The sequence below is a fragment of the Homarus americanus genome, unplaced genomic scaffold (assembly GCF_018991925.1).
Source record: "Homarus americanus isolate GMGI-L3 unplaced genomic scaffold, GMGI_Hamer_2.0 scaffold36734, whole genome shotgun sequence".
NCBI classification, from domain to species: Eukaryota; Metazoa; Arthropoda; class Malacostraca; order Decapoda; family Nephropidae; genus Homarus; species Homarus americanus.
In genome coordinates this window covers 8,142,540-8,164,742 of record NW_024733126.1, presented here as the reverse complement: position 1 = coordinate 8,164,742, position 22,203 = coordinate 8,142,540, and the positions used below count along the sequence as shown (strand labels likewise).

Sequence of the window (22,203 nt, the reverse complement as noted above, 5' to 3'; positions counted from 1 at the left end):
CTATCACTTCTGTGGAGGGTGGACGAAGGAGAACAAAAAGAAAGGGTAGTCATGTACGGCAATAAAAAGGGATAGGAGAGGGTTACGATAATTCAAGGAAAAACATGTAAACTGTTAAAGTAGAGGGGGAATAGAAGGAAAGATGATGAAAGACGTTTACAGTAGACAGTAATAAAATAACGCGAGGACAGTAATAAGACAACGTATAGTCAGCAATAAGTCTAAAGGTGGACCCTGCTGCCATAATGAAGGTAGTATGCAGCTATCAAACAGGGGGTGGGGGGGGGGGGCTATTACCGCCTGGGAAGATATTGGAAGCATATTGTGCTGTCTATGGTAGACCCTGCTGTCATATGGCATCACGAAAATTGAGACCAAATCCCAGGTTGCTGATCTAACGTTCTGCCACATTTACACACAAGTGCAGGGTTTCAATTGTTTCTCTTACTTTGACAACACAACATACATATATAATTTCTCACTACTGATTTTTTTATGGTCCTTAATTATTATTATTATTATCATCATCATTGTTATCATTATATTATACAGTACTGTATTATATTTTCAATTAATATATATACTGTATATATATTTTTTATTAAATTATTATTATTATTATTATTATTATTATATTTTCGCCCCCAGGCCTTGGTGTGGGTTATTGACCTGTGCCTAGGTGGGCATATCCCATAAAAAAACGTATAGACAGCAATGAGATGCTTAGACAGCAATAAGACAACGTGTAGACAGGAATTTTGTTCCCTCTCAACCAATACTTTCCCCACCACCACCTTCGTCACCACCACTCTCACTTTCAATAACTATCTCCTTTAACTAGCTGATTCCCTACATTCTCACAAGCCTATCACAAATTCTCACTTCCAGTTCTCATTCAGAAGCCCTTACGGTAGTTACTGTGTGTTGGCTTAAATATATAAACAGTTGTGCGACGTCAGAAGAAAAAAAAACCACAACAGTAACAGTAATATAAAGACCAACACAAGCTACAATTGCAGCAACATGAACAAAGAAAACAACAACTAAAATATCATCAGCAAAAAACAGCAGAAACAACAATAACATCGCTCTCATTCTTAACTCCCGTTTTTCACCGCTTGGCTCAACTCGACTAACTGGCTACCTGGATAACTGACTGACTTGTCTGGCTTGCTAGTTGTTTAACGAACTAGCTAACTGGCTAGCACGAGTGGGTCTCAACATAACAGGTTACGGGAGACGCTGTTGAGGCCTTGTGAAACACCTCACACTCTTTACCCGTTATTGTATTATCTCTATCTTCAATTTCTCCTCCTCCTTCTCCATCACTGTTATCATCATTTTCATCTCTTTCTTTATCATTGTCATCACCATGCACATTATTATTATTATCATTATTATTATTTTTTGTATTATTATTATTATCTTCCGTTTTTTTCATCATCTTTACCGACTTTCATATTTTTTACGTACTTTTTTCTTATTCTTCTTTTAGCTCGTATTTACCTTCGTTTTTGCTTCTTGTTCGTGTTTTCTATTTCTAGTTCTTCTTCATGCCGTTTTTCACCTCCCGATTCATTCGCCTCTTTGTTTACATTGTTCTGTTATTCAATTTTTCTTTTTCTTGTTCACATTCTTGTTTTTGTTCATGTTCTAATATTATTCTTATTCGTGATATTCTCTTTGTTCTTATTATTGTCCATCACATTTTTCTTTTTGTTTGTCTTGTTCTTCTTCATGTTCATGTTCTCCTCGCCCTCGTGATCTTCTCACTCCTCCTGTCATCATGCGGTTATCCTTGCCTCACCACCTCAAGTGACCGGATCTCGGAGCCCCGTTACCTAAATCTGGGCCACCGACTCTTGCAAGCTGAGACCACAAGTTGACCTGGCCTGTGTGTACTTGCCTGTCATACCTCCTGCCCCACCTGTATTAACCCGGGGCACTTGAATGAATGTGTGTGTGTGTGTGTGTGTCCTCTGTGGGTTTCTTTCAAAGCAAAACAACACATCTTTCACAGGTACTAGCCATGAACACTCACAGACGCTTGTACCCAAACGACGCACACACACAGAGGTGTCGTCGTGGTGGTGTAAGGTCGTTGGCCGACACGAGTCAAGAAAATCATCCTAGTGAAGCCTCATATCCAGCTCACCTCCACACTGTCACCACAACCACATCACACTAACACCAGATCCACATCATATTCACACTACACTGACACCAAATTTACACCACGCTGGCACCATACTGACACAATACTAACATACGAACACCACAATTACATCACACTAGTACCAGACCCACCTCATATTCACACTACACTGACACCACATTCATACCACTCTGATACCATACTGACATCTACTGACGTCACACTAGCACCATACTGACACCACACACACCAACAAAGAATTCTATCCCTCATAATTCTTAATTGTTGATGGAAAAATGTATTATTACTAAACCTATTACACGTTTAAAGGCCTTAGTTGTTGAAGCGCAGGAGTAACATTTATAACGTCAACATCATCACATTCACACCACGCTGACATCACATTCACATCACACTAACACCAGACTCACATCATCTAACACTTCACTCACACCATTTCAAACATATTTTCTTTCTAAAGACCCACTGCCGCTCCCCACCACCACCAACAAGTCGTAAAGCTTATAAAAGTTTTATTTAGATACACAACACTGATAAATGGGTAGTTGAGTAATTTTGTTTTAACTTACTTTCTTTATAGATATAAGGACTTAATATGTTTGTTTACTTTCCATGTGTACAGGAAGAGGTTATACACTACTACATATTTTCTATTAGGTATCCGATTCACGCATGCGCATTCAAATGTATGTGAAAGTTATGTACTGGAGTCCGTATATACTTTGTATGTGCACAGTCTTTCTCAAACCTATCGCACTGGCTTCCCAAGCGGTGTGCTTTAGGTGTGTGGTAGTGTGGTGTGGGTAAATGTTCTGTGGGCGTGTGGTGGTGTTCTGTTGGCGTGTGGTGGTGTTATGTAGGCGTGTGGTGGTGTTATGTAGCCGTGTGGTGGTGTTATGTAGGCGTGTCGTGGTGTTATGTAGGCGTGTCGTGGTGTTATGTAGGCGTGTGGTGGTGTTATGTAGGTGTGTGGTGGTGTTATGTAGGTGTGTGGTGGTGTTATGTAGGCGTGTGGTGGTGTTATGTAGGCGTGTGGTGGTGTTATGTAGGTGTGTGGTGGTGTTATGTAGGCGTGTGGTGGTGTTATGTAGGCGTGTGGTGGTGTTATGTAGGTGTGTGGTGGTGTGGTGTGGTAGCGTCTGGTGATGTGTGGTGTGAAGGGGCGTTCGACACATTATTTTACTGGGAGGTGAAAGTAATAATATGGCGGGCAGGAGGCGGTGACCCAGCCAGACAACCTCCTCTCACCAGCTATTCTTCATTTCTTCATTTGTTTCTTTCCCTCTTGCAATTAATCATCCCTTTCCTCTTCCTTCTCCTGTGAATTCTTCGGTTATTTATTCTTCTTATTATAATCTCCATCCAGTTATTTCTTTTCTGATGCATTTTTCTTTATTTTTATTAATTTTTATTTTTCATCTTCTCTTCATCTTCCACCTCCCGTTTCTCAATCTTTTCGTCCTATTCCCATTCTTCTCTTCTCTTCTCATTTCTTCCATATTTCATCTTCCTGTTCCCTTACCCAATCCTCCTTTGTTACATCCTCCTCCTATACTCCCTCTTCCATTGTTTCTTCTTCCGCCTTAATCTCTGCCAACTTCCTTTCCCTTTCCGTCTCAATTTTCTTCCAGCAACAACCACCTCTCACGTTACCTGCACATAATTGCAGGTGCTCCAGTGAGTTATTATTCATCGTATCTGAGGACAACGGTGGTGATGTTATCTCAAAATTACAAATCGAGTTTAGGTGACTTTTCCTTTTATTTCTCTAGTGGTACATTGGGGTTAAGGTTTATGTTAGCGTTAAGGTGGTTAATCTTCAGGTGAAATAAAAGCTTGGGTGTCTAATTTTCAGGTGATCTAAAAATATTCATACCGTGCATATATTCGTAGCACTGTAAGAACCTATAGATGCTCAGAGTGTAGGCAAATATTCTTTTAAAAGTCGCCCGAAATAATAAATAATAAATATTGAAAAAATAAAATAATAATACCAGGCGAAGCAAAATCTTGTATAAAATAACAGTGAAAGAGTGTCGTCATTTTGGAGGTCACTATTCACAGTTCCGCTGGGGTCAGATTGGTCACGCTGGGTTACTTGTGGGGTCACTTATCGTTTTTGTCTCTGGGCCATTATTAACCTTCAGTAAGAAGTACCGGGTGACCCCACTCCCCCACACACACACTACTTTTTCCTCTTCCGGCCGCCACTGGGCAAAATCCACGTATATGCGAACTTGAAATTAACTGATTGATTCGCCCGCACCCACAATGCCGTCGTCTACTGAATGTCTCTTCACTGACAACATAAGCTCTATCAAACCATCATTCCCGCGACTATTTTTGATACCATCGTCGTCAGGTCCGTAATTATGACCTGACAACACGAATGAGTGAGAAGGAAATGCAGTATGTGGCAGGTCTGAGGATTTTGTCACCTAGACATTACCCAACACAATGTTAGAGCCACGGCATTGAAATTATATGCGTGGCAATGCTTTCTACATAGATACTAAATAATCGCATTAAAAAAGGAATTGATATCAAGGGTCACAGTTTTTTTATAGTCTACGCCAGCGAGTCCCGATGAGAATACGGCGTCTATACCCACCAACACCCGATGAAGATATTAGTTACTCATAAAAATGTAAAAGGAGAAACTGATTTATTATATAATGAACACCGAATTAAGAATAAAATAACCACTATACATCCTAATCATAAAAATTCGATCAAATTATTTACCGTTTCAGTAACAGTTTAAAGAGTATTCTCAGCGTTAGACATTTTGATGAGTGTATACATACTGTACGTGCATCAAAGAGTAAATGTGTTTCAGGAAATACGTACACGAGCAACATGGTGAACTGTTACTAATTACTGAATATGTCTGAAAATTTTGAAATAATTAATAAAGGTGTTTCTTGTTACCTCACCTTCATGACCAGCGCTGAAGGGAAATAACACTTCTCGATGGTGTGTGTGTGTGAGAGGCAGATGAGGGATCTGTCGATTGATGTCACTGTGTGTGTGTGTGTGTATTCGGTGACAGATCCCATGTACAGTATTTTTTTTTTACCTTTATCCTCTTCGCCTCGGTGTGGTCATGTGGCAAACAACGAGAAACAGAGGGGAACCATGTGAGAGTTCCTTTGAGGCCAGACTTGAACAACACTGGTACATATTGAGATACGTCCAAGAGCCCGTACATGCCTAGCACTTGGGTACAACTTGTCAGCACTGTGGAACAGAATTAACTGAATACCAGGATGGCAAATCTAGGACAGGAGATAAATAGTGGCAGGTTGTTAATTATACCATCAAAGAACTGCTAAGTTTTATGTGAATGGTCACCAAGGAAGGTAAATAATAACATTATGGAGTTTAATATTTTGTGTGGAAGTAAAACCCACTTTATGAATATCAGAACACGACTCAATCATGATGCAATGATTATGCGACTGTTTGGGGTGTGAGGTTCTCAAGCAAGTAATATCTGTGTCACCTCTAGCTGTATGCTGATACTAATTTGTATACTTATTTCCAGATAACTCAAACTACAGGCAGGTGTACAGTACCCTGAAAGTGCTAAGGATGATCAGCAATACCATGTTTCGTGTACATCTGTACCTTGTCACATCCGTTTTCTGTGATATAATGGGCTGGGAAGACTTGTGTAAGATGTTCACTCACCCGTATCGTAACAGGTTTCTAAGGAGTAACTTATCGAAAAATATCTTGTAACTCAACAAATTAGTACACCAGCGTGTACTACACATTATTACAACTGCTTCACGGTATTACAGACTTGACAAGAACTTTCTAATACGACCGAAACTTAATGTAGACGTAATAAGCATATGAACTGTCAAATGATGTACTAAAAATCCCTTTGCACGATATCCATGCGGGGTAACATTTAATCCAGATGATATATAATAGAGTAAAAAAAATACACCTAGAGGATTGAAATAGGCCACTAAGGTGTCAGATATCTGGAATATTTGGTTTTACACTAATACTCCGAAGTATCAGATTACCAGGTAGGCCTAATGAGAGACCAGCGACTTACTAAACATCAAAAAGCACTGAATAAAAGTATAGCGTTATAGTGAAGAATGTACTATTATATTTACAAATACATATATTTATATTTAGTGTCTAGGGATTTTGTATATTGAAAAATACTAGAAATAATCAACACAAAGCTCCACCCACAAGACACCCTCACTCATGATTTAAAAAGTTTATATTAACATTATCAGTGTCTTTTTTGAAGACGGTTATTGTAGTTCCCAAATTTTTAAGTATGATGTCATTGTTTTTGTCATATGATAAACAACGGACACAGTTGGCCATATTCTGAAACACCGTAAAGTCGTAAACTGATATCGCCTTTTTAAAATAGGTATTTATGCCACGGCATTATAACTCTATGCAAAGCTGAAAAATTACTAAAGACTGCCCAAGTATGTAATAAACTGCTCGGAAATGCCCACGATATAAGATATAGAGAAAGAAACGCATTTCATAAACTGCGTCTTTGTTCCCTTAAACCAAGGCTGTAATGTATATGATCAGTGAGATAATGATTAAATATGATAAATCGGATGACTATTAGATACCCCAGCATTTTTTCACCTGGAAATTAACCACCCTGACGCTACCTAGGGGTTAGATTGGATTAGTTTAGCGTGAGGAATGTTAATCCGGTGAAATAAGTTGGGGTACCTAATATTCAAGTAACCCAATTTAATGGGTGAAGGATGTGCTTTAAGTTGTCTATGCCTGAGTGAGGATATTCATGGCACTCCTAAGAAATGAAATCTCTTTTGAAACAATCGACGAAAGTTTATGTCCATATACAATAGATGGTGACATTTCTTTAAAGAATTAGGCTGCTAACAATACTTTGTGAATATACAAGCCATTTTTTAAAGCTCTTTCATTGTACTGCGCACATCATTGTCATTCCTAAAAAAAAACCTTTAATTCATATTACGCTACATAACATTCAAATCCACCGCGCTTGTAGAATCTCAGAAAACGGGAATCATTGATAAAGACTAACTCACCTAATGTGTGATACGGAATTATTTGATGAATTGTACCCAGCTACGGGTATATAATACAGTAGTAATTGTATGTACTCATACCATTAAGGAGAACTCAAGGTATCTATAGGATGGTTATGAGAGTCCAATTGATCCGGGCTAGTGTACTAACCGGGCTAAGTGTAGATCGTGGTTTGAAAATCACACTATTTACGTCTGTGAATGTTTAGTGAACAACCGCAGATGTCAGATGAAAATACATGAGAACAATGATCTGGAAAAGGGTAAAGGTATCAGAACTATGTGAAGTGTTGGAAGTGATCCAGAAACTATGCTTCAAAGAGAATATCTTGTACTGTATACCCACGGCATGAAAATAGGACGCTAGGCTTTGTTCGGGTGGGCGCCTAGGCCTCCTTTGGCATACCGCATTGATATTATAACCCAATGAATTTACCCAGGAACTAGCAAACCAGAACCTTACCTTAGTGGATAATTTAGGATTAAGATATGTATTTATAAAGCATAAGGTCACAATAGATAGGAAAATGGAGATGTGAGAACCATAAGAATTCAAAGTGAAAATTAAAGATTGGAAACTGTAGACTTAAACAGAGAGGAGGGTGGGAGTCAGGACATTACCCTTAGTGATGCCTCGACCTCTCCCAACACAGGTCAGTGCCCTTCATGCTTTATTCAACCCTAAAAAGACTTATCTAGCAGTTTGTACATCTTAAAACCTTGCCTGATGTTATAAAGTGAAGTCATAATGTACTAGTGTGTGGTGACGAAAGCCCCTCAGGCATTATTCTTAGTGATGCCTCGACTTCTCCCAACATAGGACGCGTTCTGAGCGCCTCTCGGGCGTCAGCCATGACCACACTGTGAAGGCCACACCATGTGGGGAGCGTCAGCTCACAGTGATCCTGCACCACCACTGTGAATCTGTAGATACCCTACATATCATCACCTAGGAGAGGAGAAAATCACTGTATACTTGAGAAGTTTCGCTGTCGCTACGTGGAGCGACCTATAATACCAGGTGTGGAACCAGTACTGGTATGATTACCTGGGAAGTATCCCATCTGCTCATCAAGAAAAGTGTAATGAAAATAATAGTTGTTCTTCTGATGAAAGCCAACTCTTTTTGTAATGTAACAGGTGATTCTTCTGAGGCAGGCCAAGTCACTTGTATTTTAACGGAATGTTTTATAAGGAATAAATTAGTTCAGACATGTTATTGTTTCACCCTTCTTTCCCTTATCGATCTGGTCAATGAAAAATACAACCCAATGCCTAGTTCACTCTGCCCGCTACCTAACGAGCTACTGCCCAGAGGGGGTCTGGTGGCAGCAACCCTTAGAAATTAAGAAGAGAGTTAAGTTATCCCCTTAGACTTAGTGATCCCAGAATCTGTCAGTATAACATAATCACTACTATTATGCTTCTTGTATCACATTTGACCTAAATTATGATGTTCATCCACCCATGCTTCATTTTGTTGTTATATGACATACCATGTAAATATTTTGAACACTTTCAGATTTGGATGTTTTATTTTTAATAAACCCTAAATGGGTGTTACCATTAATACACACATAAACCTAGTACATCCCTGAACCAAAGTATGGAATAAATTATTAACAAATATATGAGTTTACATTGCTCGTATCTATACACTGTGTTGAAAAGAAGCTAATATTTTTTTTCAAGAATAAGGGGAATACCCGAGTTCTCTGCTCATTACCAAGTGATGGAGAGAGAAAGAGGTGTCGAGGCACTACTTCTGTCTGGCCTCTAATGTCACCTGTTACCTGACACTGATGAGATCCAACACCTGGTGTACGTCTCACATCGCATAACCTCGTGAACTAAAGATGTTACTTTAAATACACTCTTTTAATACGGCGGGAAGGGGGGTGAAAGAGCAGGAAAGGGTAAGGGTGGACCTTGACAGTAATAAGCTTCCCCATAATGCACTCACCTTAAACCTGGCTTCCATTATTAGAATTTACATACTCGTAATACATAGCTAATTACGCACACTTCAGAGTCTAGAGACAATAATGAGTATAATGTTAGTCAACTGTATGGTATTGTTACAGATAATATACACAAAATACAGTAAAAAGTACAGGTGGTCCATTTTATATTGGTAGTTGTACTAGTGTTAGTGTTGGTGCATACGGTGATGATATATCTGTATGACACCTTGTTGGTAAACCATAGTGGCAGAGTGTCATAGTGGTGATGGTGGTGTGACAGGTGTAGGGAGTCTCACGACCTTGAGAGGGTAGTACAGAGCTATTGTGTTCCCTCAATATACCTCCCAGATCACGCCACGATAACACCATTGACCTCCTCTGCTACTACACAACCTTACATTATATTACTTCAACATTCATCTTCTCCGCCAAATAATACTGCATACTGCAGCTATCATACAGTGTGTGATAGCTGCAGCATACAGTATTATTTACATACACCTTGTTAAGTCATGGCACCCCACCAAGAAGAAAAGACAAACTGATACCGAGATATAGGAATGTGAGACTGAGGAGGAAAGGCTGTGAAAACACGACCAGGGAATGAGGAGAAGGAGGATAATGCCTGAATAAACTTCGCTACAACTGTAAATTATTGACAATATCTATTTAACTACAGGTAAACATGTGAATTATTACTCAATAAACTCTTCACAACATTGTTTTGGTGGATGGATCCATACATGTGAAGTAGGGTCGTGATAATAAGTATTTACTTGTTACTTATTGTGGGCAGCTGGTGTAGTGTGCTCATTTCACATTAAATTGGAGGACATCTATTCAAATAAGAAATGTTTGCCAATAATATTGCTGTTTTAGGGTAGTGAAACTCTATTACGAAAAAACGCCCACCACTATTCGAACAATATTTCATTAATATGGGTCTATAAAAAATATATATTAACACGTTGTATCTAGGTATTCATACATGACTACCTACATATTGTTAGGCTTTCTGCTTATGTTCTGATAAGTTTCGGGAAAATCTCTTCACACACTGGCGCCGTTAGGTGGTTTAAGATGACTTTCAACTTTATCAGAAAAAAATTGAGCTTAATTTTATTCAGGTTGATAGAATATATAAATAACACTCATGGCACTATATAAACAAAGTACATATGGAAGCAATATGGTAACCGGCATTGTACTCCAGCATGTCAAATCCGTCCTAGTATATTCACCCATACCCTTGCGTGTAGCAAATAAAACAAATATGAAGAAACTCCTAGTAATACTAAGTAGAGCATTCAGACCATATACAACATAAGATACCCTGCCATGATCCCCAACGTCAGACTACATCAGAGAGTGAAAATGGAACCAAACACACATCTGCACAAGCAAGCAAAGAAAAATTCGGACAAAATATACAACCAAGATAGAACCAATCAAAGAACGAGTAGAAGAACCAGACCTATACCACCAGCAAGGAACTAGACTGAGTGAACACGCTTGGTTCCCCTACAGCAGAAGGAAAGCCCTGCAACAACCACCAACCGCACTATACTGAGACACACCTACACCGAAAGTTGGGAATGCTGTACAGATGCCGTAGTTACTTCACTCCTGAGCAGTTGCTCCAAGTATATAAGGGATTCATTCGTCCTAACTTGGAGTACTGCTCTCATATCTTATTAACTCCTACTTTAGTCGACAATCTCTCTTCCCTTTCTCTTCGCCGCAATGTTGCTTCACTCTCTCTCTTTATACAGGTACTTTAAAGGGCAATGTTCGGTGGATTTGGCATCCTGTGTACCGCCAGCAAGGCCGTGGGCCCGCGGTGCCCACCGTTTCTCTGTGGATGTCGGGCACACGAGAATAACCCGTTATAGTACCTCCTTTCCTCACACAGCCAAACTGTGGAATGCTCTGCCTTCTTCTGTGTTTCCATACTTATACAATCTGTCTCACTTTAAAGTTAGTTTTCCGGCATCTTCATGGTGTAGATTAACACAGTAGTACCTTTTTCTTCTCTATTTTCAATTTATTTCTGTTCTTTTTTTTTCGCCACTCAGGCCCCGTTGTGGGTCGTTTGACCTGTGCCCGGGTGGGCTAATTCCCGTAAAAAAAAAATAATCAAAAGATGGGAGGACCTACTCAGAACACGAGGACTTGGAACTAGACTCCCCACCACTGAGCAGGATACAAGAACACAAAGATAAATGCACGTGATTAACAAAACAAAACACACAAAAACAGCTGTATGACTTTCATACCAAACATAAGTTGCCAAGGACACTTGAGTTGAGCCCCGGGATCTGTCAATTCTCCCCATATTTACCTTTTCTCTCTTTTTACTTGCACTATCAACCAACCCCAAGTCCCTTCAAACTCCACCACCAACCTCCAAGTCCAATTCCCGTACCACCAGCCTACGCACCAGTGGATCAAAAAATATTCAAACTTTACTCCACCCATCGATACGATTCGATTCGACTCAAGAAACATCACATCCCAAACTCGAGTTGGCCACCCATTCTCAGCTGGTGGAGTGAAGCAGCAACCCGTTAGGACAGGACACGAGTACGGTATCTGCCCGGCTGCCGCACTATATCGTAAAACACTACGTATCCCAGCTTAAACAACATTCATTCCGTCAGTGAGTAAGTCAGAAAGTGTTGTGACGGCACCGAGTGTGAGCTCTTTCAAGACAAGACTTGACCAACGCTGGAGCAGGTTCAGGTACATTCAGGAGCCGGTGAATGCCCAGTACTTGCCAACAGTGCGTAATAGAGACGTGACCGATCGCCCAAGCGGCGAACGAGCCGATCAGTGGTGAAGAGGATAAAAAGAAAAAAGAATATCACTCAAGACACTACAGTTTGGTATGGTATTAAGGGTCGGGAATACGTACAGTATAGCGCGTCTCTAGTAAATTGGAAAGTGTGTTGTCTCTACCTGTGAACACTAGCCGACCACAAAAAAACATATTGTTAATAAACTGTTACGATGTACGGCACAACATATATAGCAATAAAAATTTATAATACAAACAATCACACAAATGAGTAAAATAAAACTGTTATGCAACACAACTAATGAAAACGTGCGCACTACAAATACTGGGAAACCATTATGTAATACAAATAAAGAAAATTGTTACATGACACCTTGGAATAAAGGGTTGGGGGGGGGGGGATGCCAAGACGTAAATCCTTCGACTGTTATACGACACAGATAGAATAAACCTAAAAAATCCTAACCTGACCTAGTGACCTTGTCTATTTTGTGTCACGTTATGTTTAGCTTAATTTTGGTCAGCAAGTGTGGTCAATATTATCGCCTTACACACCACGACCTCCATCACGTCAGCAACAGTATGGGTTAATTCATACCAGCCTGTGTACTACAACATTTACCAGTAAAGAATCACACAATTCCTCTTAGACATACAGTATACTCTATAAAACACCAACCTTTTCGGGTATTTGCGTTTTATCCACGTCCGTCATTATTTTTTTTTACGGGGTATAGCCCACCCGGGCACAGGTCATTGACCCACAACGGAGCCTAGGGGGTGAACAAATGAGTATTAAAAAAGAAATAAAAAAAGACTATATTAATCTACACCACGATGATGCCGGAAAACCAGCTTTTTGAAGTGAGACATTGCATGAGCATAGAAACATAGAAGGCAGAGCATTCCACAGTTTGGTATCCATTATGTGATAAGGGAAGAGGTGAGGAGAGGGGGGGGGAGGAGGTTTTATCTCGGCCGTTGGTAGTCTGGGTATAAAACAGGTGGGTGACAAATGACAACACAGAGGTACGAGGGTAAAAAGATGAAGCTCACTGTCGTAATGCTGCTGGGTGTGGCGGCCCTCACCTCCGCTATCGAGTACCAAAGGTGAGACTTGAAGACATTTACACTTCTTAATATTGCTAACTAACATTAGTGGAAAAGGGGGAAGACCTGAATAACGCAACGTATTACTATCCCCCTTTGACTTTTGGAAACATTAAGTCTAAAACTACAGGATACGACATAAGCACTTGATGACACAGGTACTACCCCTACAAACTGCTTCTTCATTATCCTCTCTACCCTTATTCTGTTACTAGCTATGGAACTCGGCGGGGATAGATCAAGTTAAGTTGTAGGTTAGCTTAGATTTTTATCATGCATTCACCGCTAGAAGCAAAAAACAGTTTCAGGTAGCAATTTAAAAGCCATTTGTTGACATAAGGGACATGAATTAAGAGGTAAGGACATACAGTACTCAGAATCGTTAACATTTTTCTCACGTCATTCTGGGTAATCAAATATAGGGGTTAAGAGACATCATATTATAAGCTCTCAGCGGTTAACGTATAAACTAAACGAACATGTTGACATACAGGTACAAGGTGGTGAGTGTGCGGCCGAGGACTCACGAGGAGGTAATGATAGTGGAGGGCTTGGTGAACAGGTGGGAGCTGGACCAATGGTCGTCCCTCAAGGCTCTGGGCACACCTATGGACATAATGGTGTCGCCGAGGTTGACACAACGCTTCCTTGGCGTTCTCCGTCGGCGGCACATCCCCTTCACTATCAAGATCAATGATGTCCAGGCGTAAGTCCTCCTCGACCTTTGTTTGGTCTTCCCATAATACTACAGAAGTAATATTCTTGCATAATTAAACAAATTATTTGACTCTTATGATTATGCAAACATGACTTCTCTTCATCCAACATATAATGACATAAATATATGTTTTCACTCTTATCGTCTTCCACTTTTATTTATTTTTAATAAGTCTAAACCACTTAGCCTCTTTCATAAGACTCAGATCCTCACCGCAATGATCCCTCAGGCTCATCAACACGGAGTCTGCCCAGTACAAGACGAGTCAGTCGATGCCACACAAGTTTGATCACGCTGACTACCACAGAACTGATGAAGTTAGTAATGAATCTGACGCCTTCCTGGTGTGACCCAAGATGCAACAGGCCTTACACACTGTCGCTCATAACAATAACAATTACTATTCATGGTCACAATTACTGTACACTGTGTCGCATCAATCATATCATTGTTAAGAACATAAGAACATAAGAATGGAGGAAACTGCAGCGGGCCTATTGACCCGTACTGGGCAGTCCCGTTTATACCCAACCCCTGTTGCTCATATAAGCATCCAACCTATGTTTGAAGCTATCCAGCGTATTCGAGTTAATGATGATAATTGGTAACTTGTTCCATTCATCCACTACTCTGTTTCCAAACCAGTGTTTACCTATTTCACGCCGAAATCTAAATTTGTCTAATTTAAAACCATTGTTACGAGTTCGCTCCTGGTTGGATAGTTTGAGTACCTTTGTAATGTCCCCTTTGTTTAAGCCTGACTTTCATATATACACCTCTATCATGTCGCCCCTCACTCTACGTCTCTCGAGGGAGTGCAAATTAATATGCTTTAACCTGTCTCTGTACTCAAGGTTCTTGATGCCCGGGATTAGTCTTGTCATTCTCCTCTGGATTCTTTCCAAGGATTCTATATCCATTCTGTAATACGGTGACCAGAACTGAACTGCGTAATCCAGGTGAGGTCTCACAAGCTCAAGATATAATTTTAAGATGACCTCGCTAGTCTTGTAACTAACACTCCTTTGTATGAACCCAAGTACTTTATTAGCCTTGTTACGAGCAAAAACACATTGCTGACTTGGCTTAAGATTCCTACTTATCATTACTCCTAAATCTCTCTCGCAGTCGGATTCCACAATGGCATCGTTGTTCATCTGTTAACTGGTTTCTCTGTTTACATCTCCTATACTGAGTACTTTACATTTGTCCACATTGAATTTCATCTGCCGTTTTTCCGACCATTCGAAAAATTTGTTTACATCTTCCTGTAGTTTTGCAGAGTCCTCGTCAGATTTAATTACACGTCCTATTTTAGTGTCATCAGCAAATTTACTTATGTTGCTGTCTATGCCGATATCTATGTCGTTTATGTATATAATAAATAATAATGGTCCAATACTGAACTTTGGGGAACTCCACTAGTGACGTTGCTCCAATGCGATTTAGTGCCGTTTATGCTCACTCGATGTTTGATGTTTCCTGTCCAGTAACCACGCCCTAAACCATTTAAGGATATTACCTTTGATGCCATGCGCTTCTACCTTTCTAATTAGTCTTTCGTGGGGGGACTCTGTCGAAGGCTTTGCTAAAGTCGAGATATACCACATCATAATTGTGCCCCTCGTCCACCGATTCGAAAACTGATGAAAAGAATGTTAATAGATTAGTTAGACACGAACGCCCGCTTGTGAAGCCATGCTGGGAATCATTGATCAACTTGTGCTTGGCCATCAAAGGAATTTATCATCAAATAGTCATGACTAACAAAGCTCTATCTTACTAATATTTCCGACATAAACATCAGCGGCATTTCCCTGTGTTAACAGATCTACTCCATCCTGAAAGGCGCGGAAACAGACTTCCCTGACCTAGTAACAATCTACACGGCTGCCACCACCTACGAGGGCAGAGACATCCGCGTTGCCAAGGTATAACACCACACACCAGGCCCTATAGCCACAAGCTGCATTCACGACATAGTGAACTCTCGTCATCAGTAATATTTCTAATATGAGGTGCAGTATAAAGAGACGGCTTCATAAAGATTATTTACTGACAGGTTTCCACTGGAGGTTCCAAACCTGTAATCTGGATCGACTGTGGGATCCACGCCCGCGAGTGGATCGCTCACGCCACCTGTCAGTACATATTAGACCAACTGACCTCTGGAAGCAACAGCGACAGTGAGGTCTCTGCCCTCCTGGACTCCTACGACTTCCACATCATGCCCGTCGTCAACCCTGACGGCTACGAGTACACCTGGACTTCTGTGAGTTACTGTGTTTCTAGCGAGTGATAATAAAGGTTGGGTTAGGGAGGATTTATGTGCTCTCCTGTTTATGTAATAGTGTAGGTGAAGAGTTAGCAACTTCTTGTTAGACGTGTTTTCTGTATACATAAAAACTCGTCCACTGAACAAGAAAAAATAAGATATTAGAATTCATAATTCACTCATTTGAAATCAATGTTCTTCCTTTAATAACGAGGAAGTTTTGCTAAGTATTTAACGAAACACTCAACATACTGAGAATGTGGTAACATTATTTAATTTATCTCAGGATCGTCTTTGGCGCAAGAACCGCGTCCCCAACACTATCTGTCATGGCGTCGACTGCAACCGTAACTTCGATTCAGACTTCGGAGGTATCGGGACTTCCGACAATCCCTGTTCCGACCTTTACCACGGTAAGTAAAACACATGACAAAATGTGTTAAATTATACCGATAGAATCAATACAAACCATTTATTGGAGAAAAATATTATTTTGTTGATGACTTTTCAGGAAAGTCTGCGTTCTCTGAGAAGGAAAGTCAGGTTGTGAGGGATTCCATTAAAGATCTGGGCGTAAAAATGTTCGTCACGATCCACTCCTACTCCCAGTTATGGATGACCCCCTACGGCTACACGAATGACAAGCCCGCTAACTACGACGAACAAGTAAGAACATTATGTGAATCGTGAGTTGCTTTTGAGGGGGGTGAACTGGGGCTTCATTTTTATCTGCACCTGCTCCAGTGTTGATCGAGTTTGGTCTTGATTGAGCTCACACTCAGTGAAGGTACAATAGAGTTTACTCTGTCAGGTTGTTCCTAGAGTTCTCAACCCCAGAAAAGTTTACCCTGCCTTGATTTTACAGCATGTAACCATTAAGGTTTAGGAGGGAGATAGGAAGGAACTGGTTCACAAATAGGGTGATGGACGAGTGGAACAAGCTTAGCAATTTTGTAGTTAGTGCGGGAACGCTGGAAAGTTTTAAAAGGAGGCTAGATAGATTAATGGATGATAGAGAGTGGTAGTAACTCTCGACAGGAGCTGCCATGCACAGGCCAACCAGCCTATTGCAGACTCCTTATTTTCTTATGTTCTTATGTTCTTATGAAAGTATAAAGTGACTATGAGGTTTATTCTTATCTAAGACTTTGGAAGAGATAATTAAAGTAAAAGGCAAGATTTCTAATTCACAGCTTGTCAATTGGCATCTGTAAAGGATTAACTTGTAACTGCAAAATTGAAAACGTTTTATTAAAAGTTTCCATATTTAACCAGCAAGTTTATTACTGTTATTATAATAATGTGTATGTGACCCTGACAGTACCGCGTGGCTGGGGAGGCAGTGGTAGCGCTGGAGGCAGTTCACGGCACCAGGTACCAGTACGGCAACATCGCTGACGTTATTTGTAAGTTGACAGTCTGACTTGTTACCTCCACCTCCTCCTTGACAAGGATGACAAGTTGCCTTATTAATATACTTTATCTGGTCAGAAGTAGAACAGAATCACTCGCCAGTTTAAATTACAACCTCAAGTCTGACGCAACAGTTTTTGACAACACACACGATATAGCCAGCCACCTACAGTACCTAGTTTCAAACTTTTGTATTTCACTTGCATTTTCTCCTGCCACATGTATGCTCAAAGTACTCATTTCAGTATTACATTGTTCACTATGTAAGGAAGATGAATGATATGAGCTACGGGGAAGATGCTCAGAATGTGAGCGTCAGGTCAGTGTATAAGTAATTCCTGAAAATATTTTTAAAACGTTATATAAGGTTTGTTAAAAATTTACGTCGACTAATACATTGCATGTGTCGGTGTGTGTCAGACATGGCGGCGGGAGGCAGCATCGACTGGGCCTACGACAGCGCTGGTGTGGAGTACGCTTTTGGCCTGGAGTTGCGTGACACAGGCTCCTATGGCTTCCTCTTGCCAAAAGAACAGATCATTCCAACAGGCGAGGAGACCTGGGCCGGTATTAAGGCTGCCGTTCAAGCAATATAAACAGTAGACACCAACCTGCTGCTGCATCAGACAGTTGAGTGTATCCAGCAGTACCCACCACCACTACCAAATATTACTCAGGCGATAACACCATTCATCTATGACGCCATCTCCCGTAAGCATCGTCCACATCTAACAATAAATTATATATATATATATATATATATATATATATATATATATATATATATATATATATATATATATATATATATATCAGCAGGGAACTGCCTCTGAAGATGTCTTGAATAAAGATGAAAGCTAAGATGCTCCATTGTTTCCCTTTTCCGGGTTTTCCCTGTGTGATTTTATCAAGATTTATCTTATCTTCGTTTTCATTGTGGATCTACATGAAATATATACATATGTATATATATATATATATCTTGATAAAATCACACGGGAGAATGGAAACAACGGAGTACCTTAGCTTTCGTCTTTATTCAAGACATCTTCAGATGTCTTGAATAAAGACGAAAGCTAAGGTACTCCGTTGTTTCCATTCTCCCGTGTGATTTTATCAAGATTTATCTTATCCACGTTTTCATTGTGGATTTACATGAAATATATATATATATATATATATATATATATATATATATATATATATATATATATATATATATATATATATATATATATATATATACATACACACACAAGTAAATCACTGTAGGTGCGCGTGATCCAGGTATATGCTGATAACCACAAGGAAACAAGAAAACACGAAGTTCCCAAGTGCTTTCGTGTAATTCACATCTTCAGGGGTGAGTACAGACTAAGGAAATACTTGACAAGGCTAATATATACATTAGAGGAGAGTGAGATCAAGTCCCTAGGGGACAGCAGGAGTCCACAATGTTCCGGTCATGGTATATACAAACTGGATAATTTTGTGATTAAGAAGATTTGTAACCAGGTGAGAAGGTTGGGTCACCTTACCCTATGACCTGACTGAGGACAGCTGCTGTGCTTAGAGATGGCATGGTCAATTTCTCAAGTATTTCTCCTTAGTCTTGACTAGTTATTTCTTTTGTACTGCTAACGAATTCTATGCAGTCTTATATAGCCACAAAACATATTGCTAAAGTAGGGCAAAATTTCCGATCAAAAACTCATTATCATTAAGGGTTGACGAGCAGAAAAGTAGAATAAAAAAAAAGCTAAGAACTAAGGTCTGACGACTCATTTAGTAAACAATAAATACCAATGATGAGAAACAAAAATTTATTTTCCAATCTTAACTAAAGGTATCAACTCAACTTAACTTAACTTAACTTCTGTAAAAATCTTGAAAGGGATGGAAAACGTGAAACACACCACCAACACGAATAAATACAAGGTCACAAAGTTATTCTGCAGAACGAATGATAGTAGGTCTGATAAGAAGGTCGTTCAGATATCTAGTCGGTCCGTCCCTCGCAACGGTCTTCAAGAGTGTGGTGCTTCCCCGTCTGGTCCCATGAATATGCTAGAGACTGTTAGTTGAGCAATAATGTCCAAAGGAGTGCCACCAGACTGGTGACTGCACCTCAGCTACCCAGAGAGATTAGAACGCCTGCATCTGCCTCCAAGGGGAGACCTAATTGAAGTTTATAAACATCTTTTTCTTTTTCTTTTATCCTCTTCACCACTGATCGGCTTGTTACCCGCTTGGGCGATAGGTCACGTCTCTGATTACTTTTCCTTTTCATTTATCCTCTTCACCAAAAGATCGGCTCGCTAGCCGCCCGGGCGATCGGTCACGTCTCTGCCACGCACTGTTGACAAGCACTGGGCATGCACCGGCTCCTGAATGTACCTGAACCCGCTCCAGTGTTGGTCAAGTCTTGGCTTGAAAGAGTTCACACTCGGTGCCGTCACAACACTCTCTGGTAGATTGTTCCAAGAGTTTACAACCCTCACTCCGAAAAAGTTTGCCCTCACAGTTTTCTGGACTTGCGGCTTCTTCAATCTTGAGCTGTGACCTCTTGTGGGGCGAGCGTCCGCCAGCTCCAAGTAAGGACACTCGACTGAGTAGTGCCCCCTGAGATGCTTATACACCTCAACTAGGTCACCCCTTGCCCGTCTGTAGTATAAGCTAGGCAAGTTCAGGCGCTCCAATCTCTCAGGGTAGCTGAAGTGCCGAAGTGCAGGCACCAGTCTGGTGGCCCTCCTTTGAACATTTTCAACCAACTGACAGTCCCCAGCATATCTAGGGGACCAGACGGGGTGACAGTACTCCAGAAAATCGTTACGAGGGACGGACCGCCTAGATATCTGAACGACCTTCTTATAAGACCCAATAATTTATTTGCCTGGTTTACCTTCTTCTCGCAATGGCCCGAGAATTTCAGCTCATTGTCAACATACACACCTAGGTCCTTCTCACATTCAGTCTCAACTAGTGCAGTTTCTTCATCCCGTTGGGACATATGATACGCCTCCTTCCCGTTGGTACGCCCCAGGTGCATCCTCTTACACTTCGTGACATTGAATCTCAGCAGGCATTTCTTCGACCATTCCTGGAACCCACAGAGGTCCTTCTGCAGTTCTTCACAGTCCGCTTGGTTCTTAATTTCCCGAAATAACTTGGCGTCATCGGCAAACATTTGCATGGAGGAGTGTACAACGTCAGGCATGTCATTTATGAAACAAACAAACAACAGCGGGCCCAATACACTGCCCTGTGGTACCCCACTTGTGACAGGTACGGATGACGATTTCGTGCCAATAATCACCACACAGGGCGCTACTCAGTCGATTGTCCATACCTGAAGCTGGCGGACGCTCACCCCACTGGAGGTCACAGCTCAAGGTTGAAGAAGCCACATGTCCAGAAAACTGTGAGGGAAAATTTGTTTGGAGTGAGAATTTTAAACTATTGGAACAATCTGCCAGAGTGTGTTGTGATTGCACCAGATGTGAGCTCTTTCAAGACCAAACTTGACCAACACTGGGGTAGGTAAAGAAACGTTCAGGAGTCAGTGCTTGCCCAGTGTTTGCCAATATTGCGTAACAAAGACGTGATCGACCGCCCAAGCGGCTAACGAGCTTTTAAGTGGCAAAGAGGATAAAAATAAAGTAAAAGAATAAGGAAATACCTTTTCTCGCAGAGGGTAGTAGACCTATGGGACAGTCTACCAGCCCAATCTGCGGAGTCAAGAACAATACTGGGCTTCAAAATAGTCCGCGACAAAATTATCAAGAACAATGGAGGGATCCTACACAGGTCACTGGCCTCCTTCCCTTGGCATGGTGACCTCCAGTGGGTAGCCATTAGGTAAATAAGGTAAAATATTAAAAGAGCAATCATTGCTTAATATTTCTAACGACCTTTAAGTTATGCGGAAAACAAAAACAGAGATGTTTACAACATCACTAGAATAATGAATATAAATAAAAACATTAAAGAAACAACATTTATGATGCATAATACTTTGTTCACAAAAGTCGAAACAACCCGTCAATATTTACAGGGAGCTCCAGAGATTTAAAAATACGCGTAAAGGATGATAGATGACAATAAACTGGCTGCTCTTATCTATACCATCGCATCTTTATCTAGTTATTATTAGGTGTCAACATGTTGGCATACAGGTACAAGGTGGTGCGCGTGCGGCCGAGGACTCAAAGGAGGTTAATGATAGTCGAGGGCTTGGTGAACAGGTGGGAGCTGGACCAGTGGTCGTCCCCCAAGACTGGGCATACCTGTGGACATGGTCTCGCCAATGTTGACACAACGCTTCCTCGGCGTTCTCTGCAGGTGACACATCCCCTTCACTATCAAGATCAACCATGCCCCCCAAAAGGGCGTAAAGTAAGATAAATAAATACTTCATTTATCCATAATATATGTAAGTTTTCTTTGTTTCTCAGCTTGCTCCGTTTTCTGTTGAAAAGTTTCACTGAATTTGAGTGAAATATATTTAGTAAAATAATCGTAATAATAATACTTACCCAGTAAAATTTTTCATCCAGGTTTACAATTGGATAGGCATGTACAGTGCATAAACTATGCAGTTATACAGTGCAGCATAAATATAGACATCGCAGGTATACGGTGCACCCAGGTCGTGGAATATATTATACAGTAGTTT

The 22,203-nt window shown here is 40.6% G+C and overlaps 1 protein-coding gene across 1 annotated transcript; it reads left to right on the top strand.

Annotated features, from left to right (window-relative positions):
- The first annotated feature begins 13,015 nt into the window (after positions 1-13,015).
- LOC121869261 (carboxypeptidase B-like) lies at positions 13,016-18,293 on the top strand. The gene is made up of 9 exons (XM_042370508.1): positions 13,016-13,122; positions 13,616-13,828; positions 14,070-14,157; positions 15,670-15,771; positions 15,903-16,112; positions 16,402-16,528; positions 16,627-16,781; positions 17,437-17,521; positions 17,949-18,293. Exons 1-9 carry the CDS (start codon positions 13,028-13,030, stop codon positions 18,122-18,124), a joined length of 1,251 nt encoding a protein of 416 aa, XP_042226442.1. The 5' UTR covers positions 13,016-13,027; the 3' UTR covers positions 18,125-18,293.
- Positions 18,294-22,203: the final 3,910 nt, after the last annotated feature.

Bases quoted from the DNA above. Each gene is read 5' to 3' on its own strand.
- LOC121869261 (XM_042370508.1), top strand. From the start codon at position 13,028: ATGACAACACAGAGGTACGAGGGTAAAAAGATGAAGCTCACTGTCGTA. The intron at 13,829-14,069 runs GTAAGTCCTCCT...ATGATCCCTCAG, and splicing joins AAGATCAATGATGTCCAGGC to GCTCATCAACACGGAGTCTG. The intron at 17,522-17,948 runs GTAAGTTGACAG...GGTGTGTGTCAG, and splicing joins CAACATCGCTGACGTTATTT to ACATGGCGGCGGGAGGCAGC.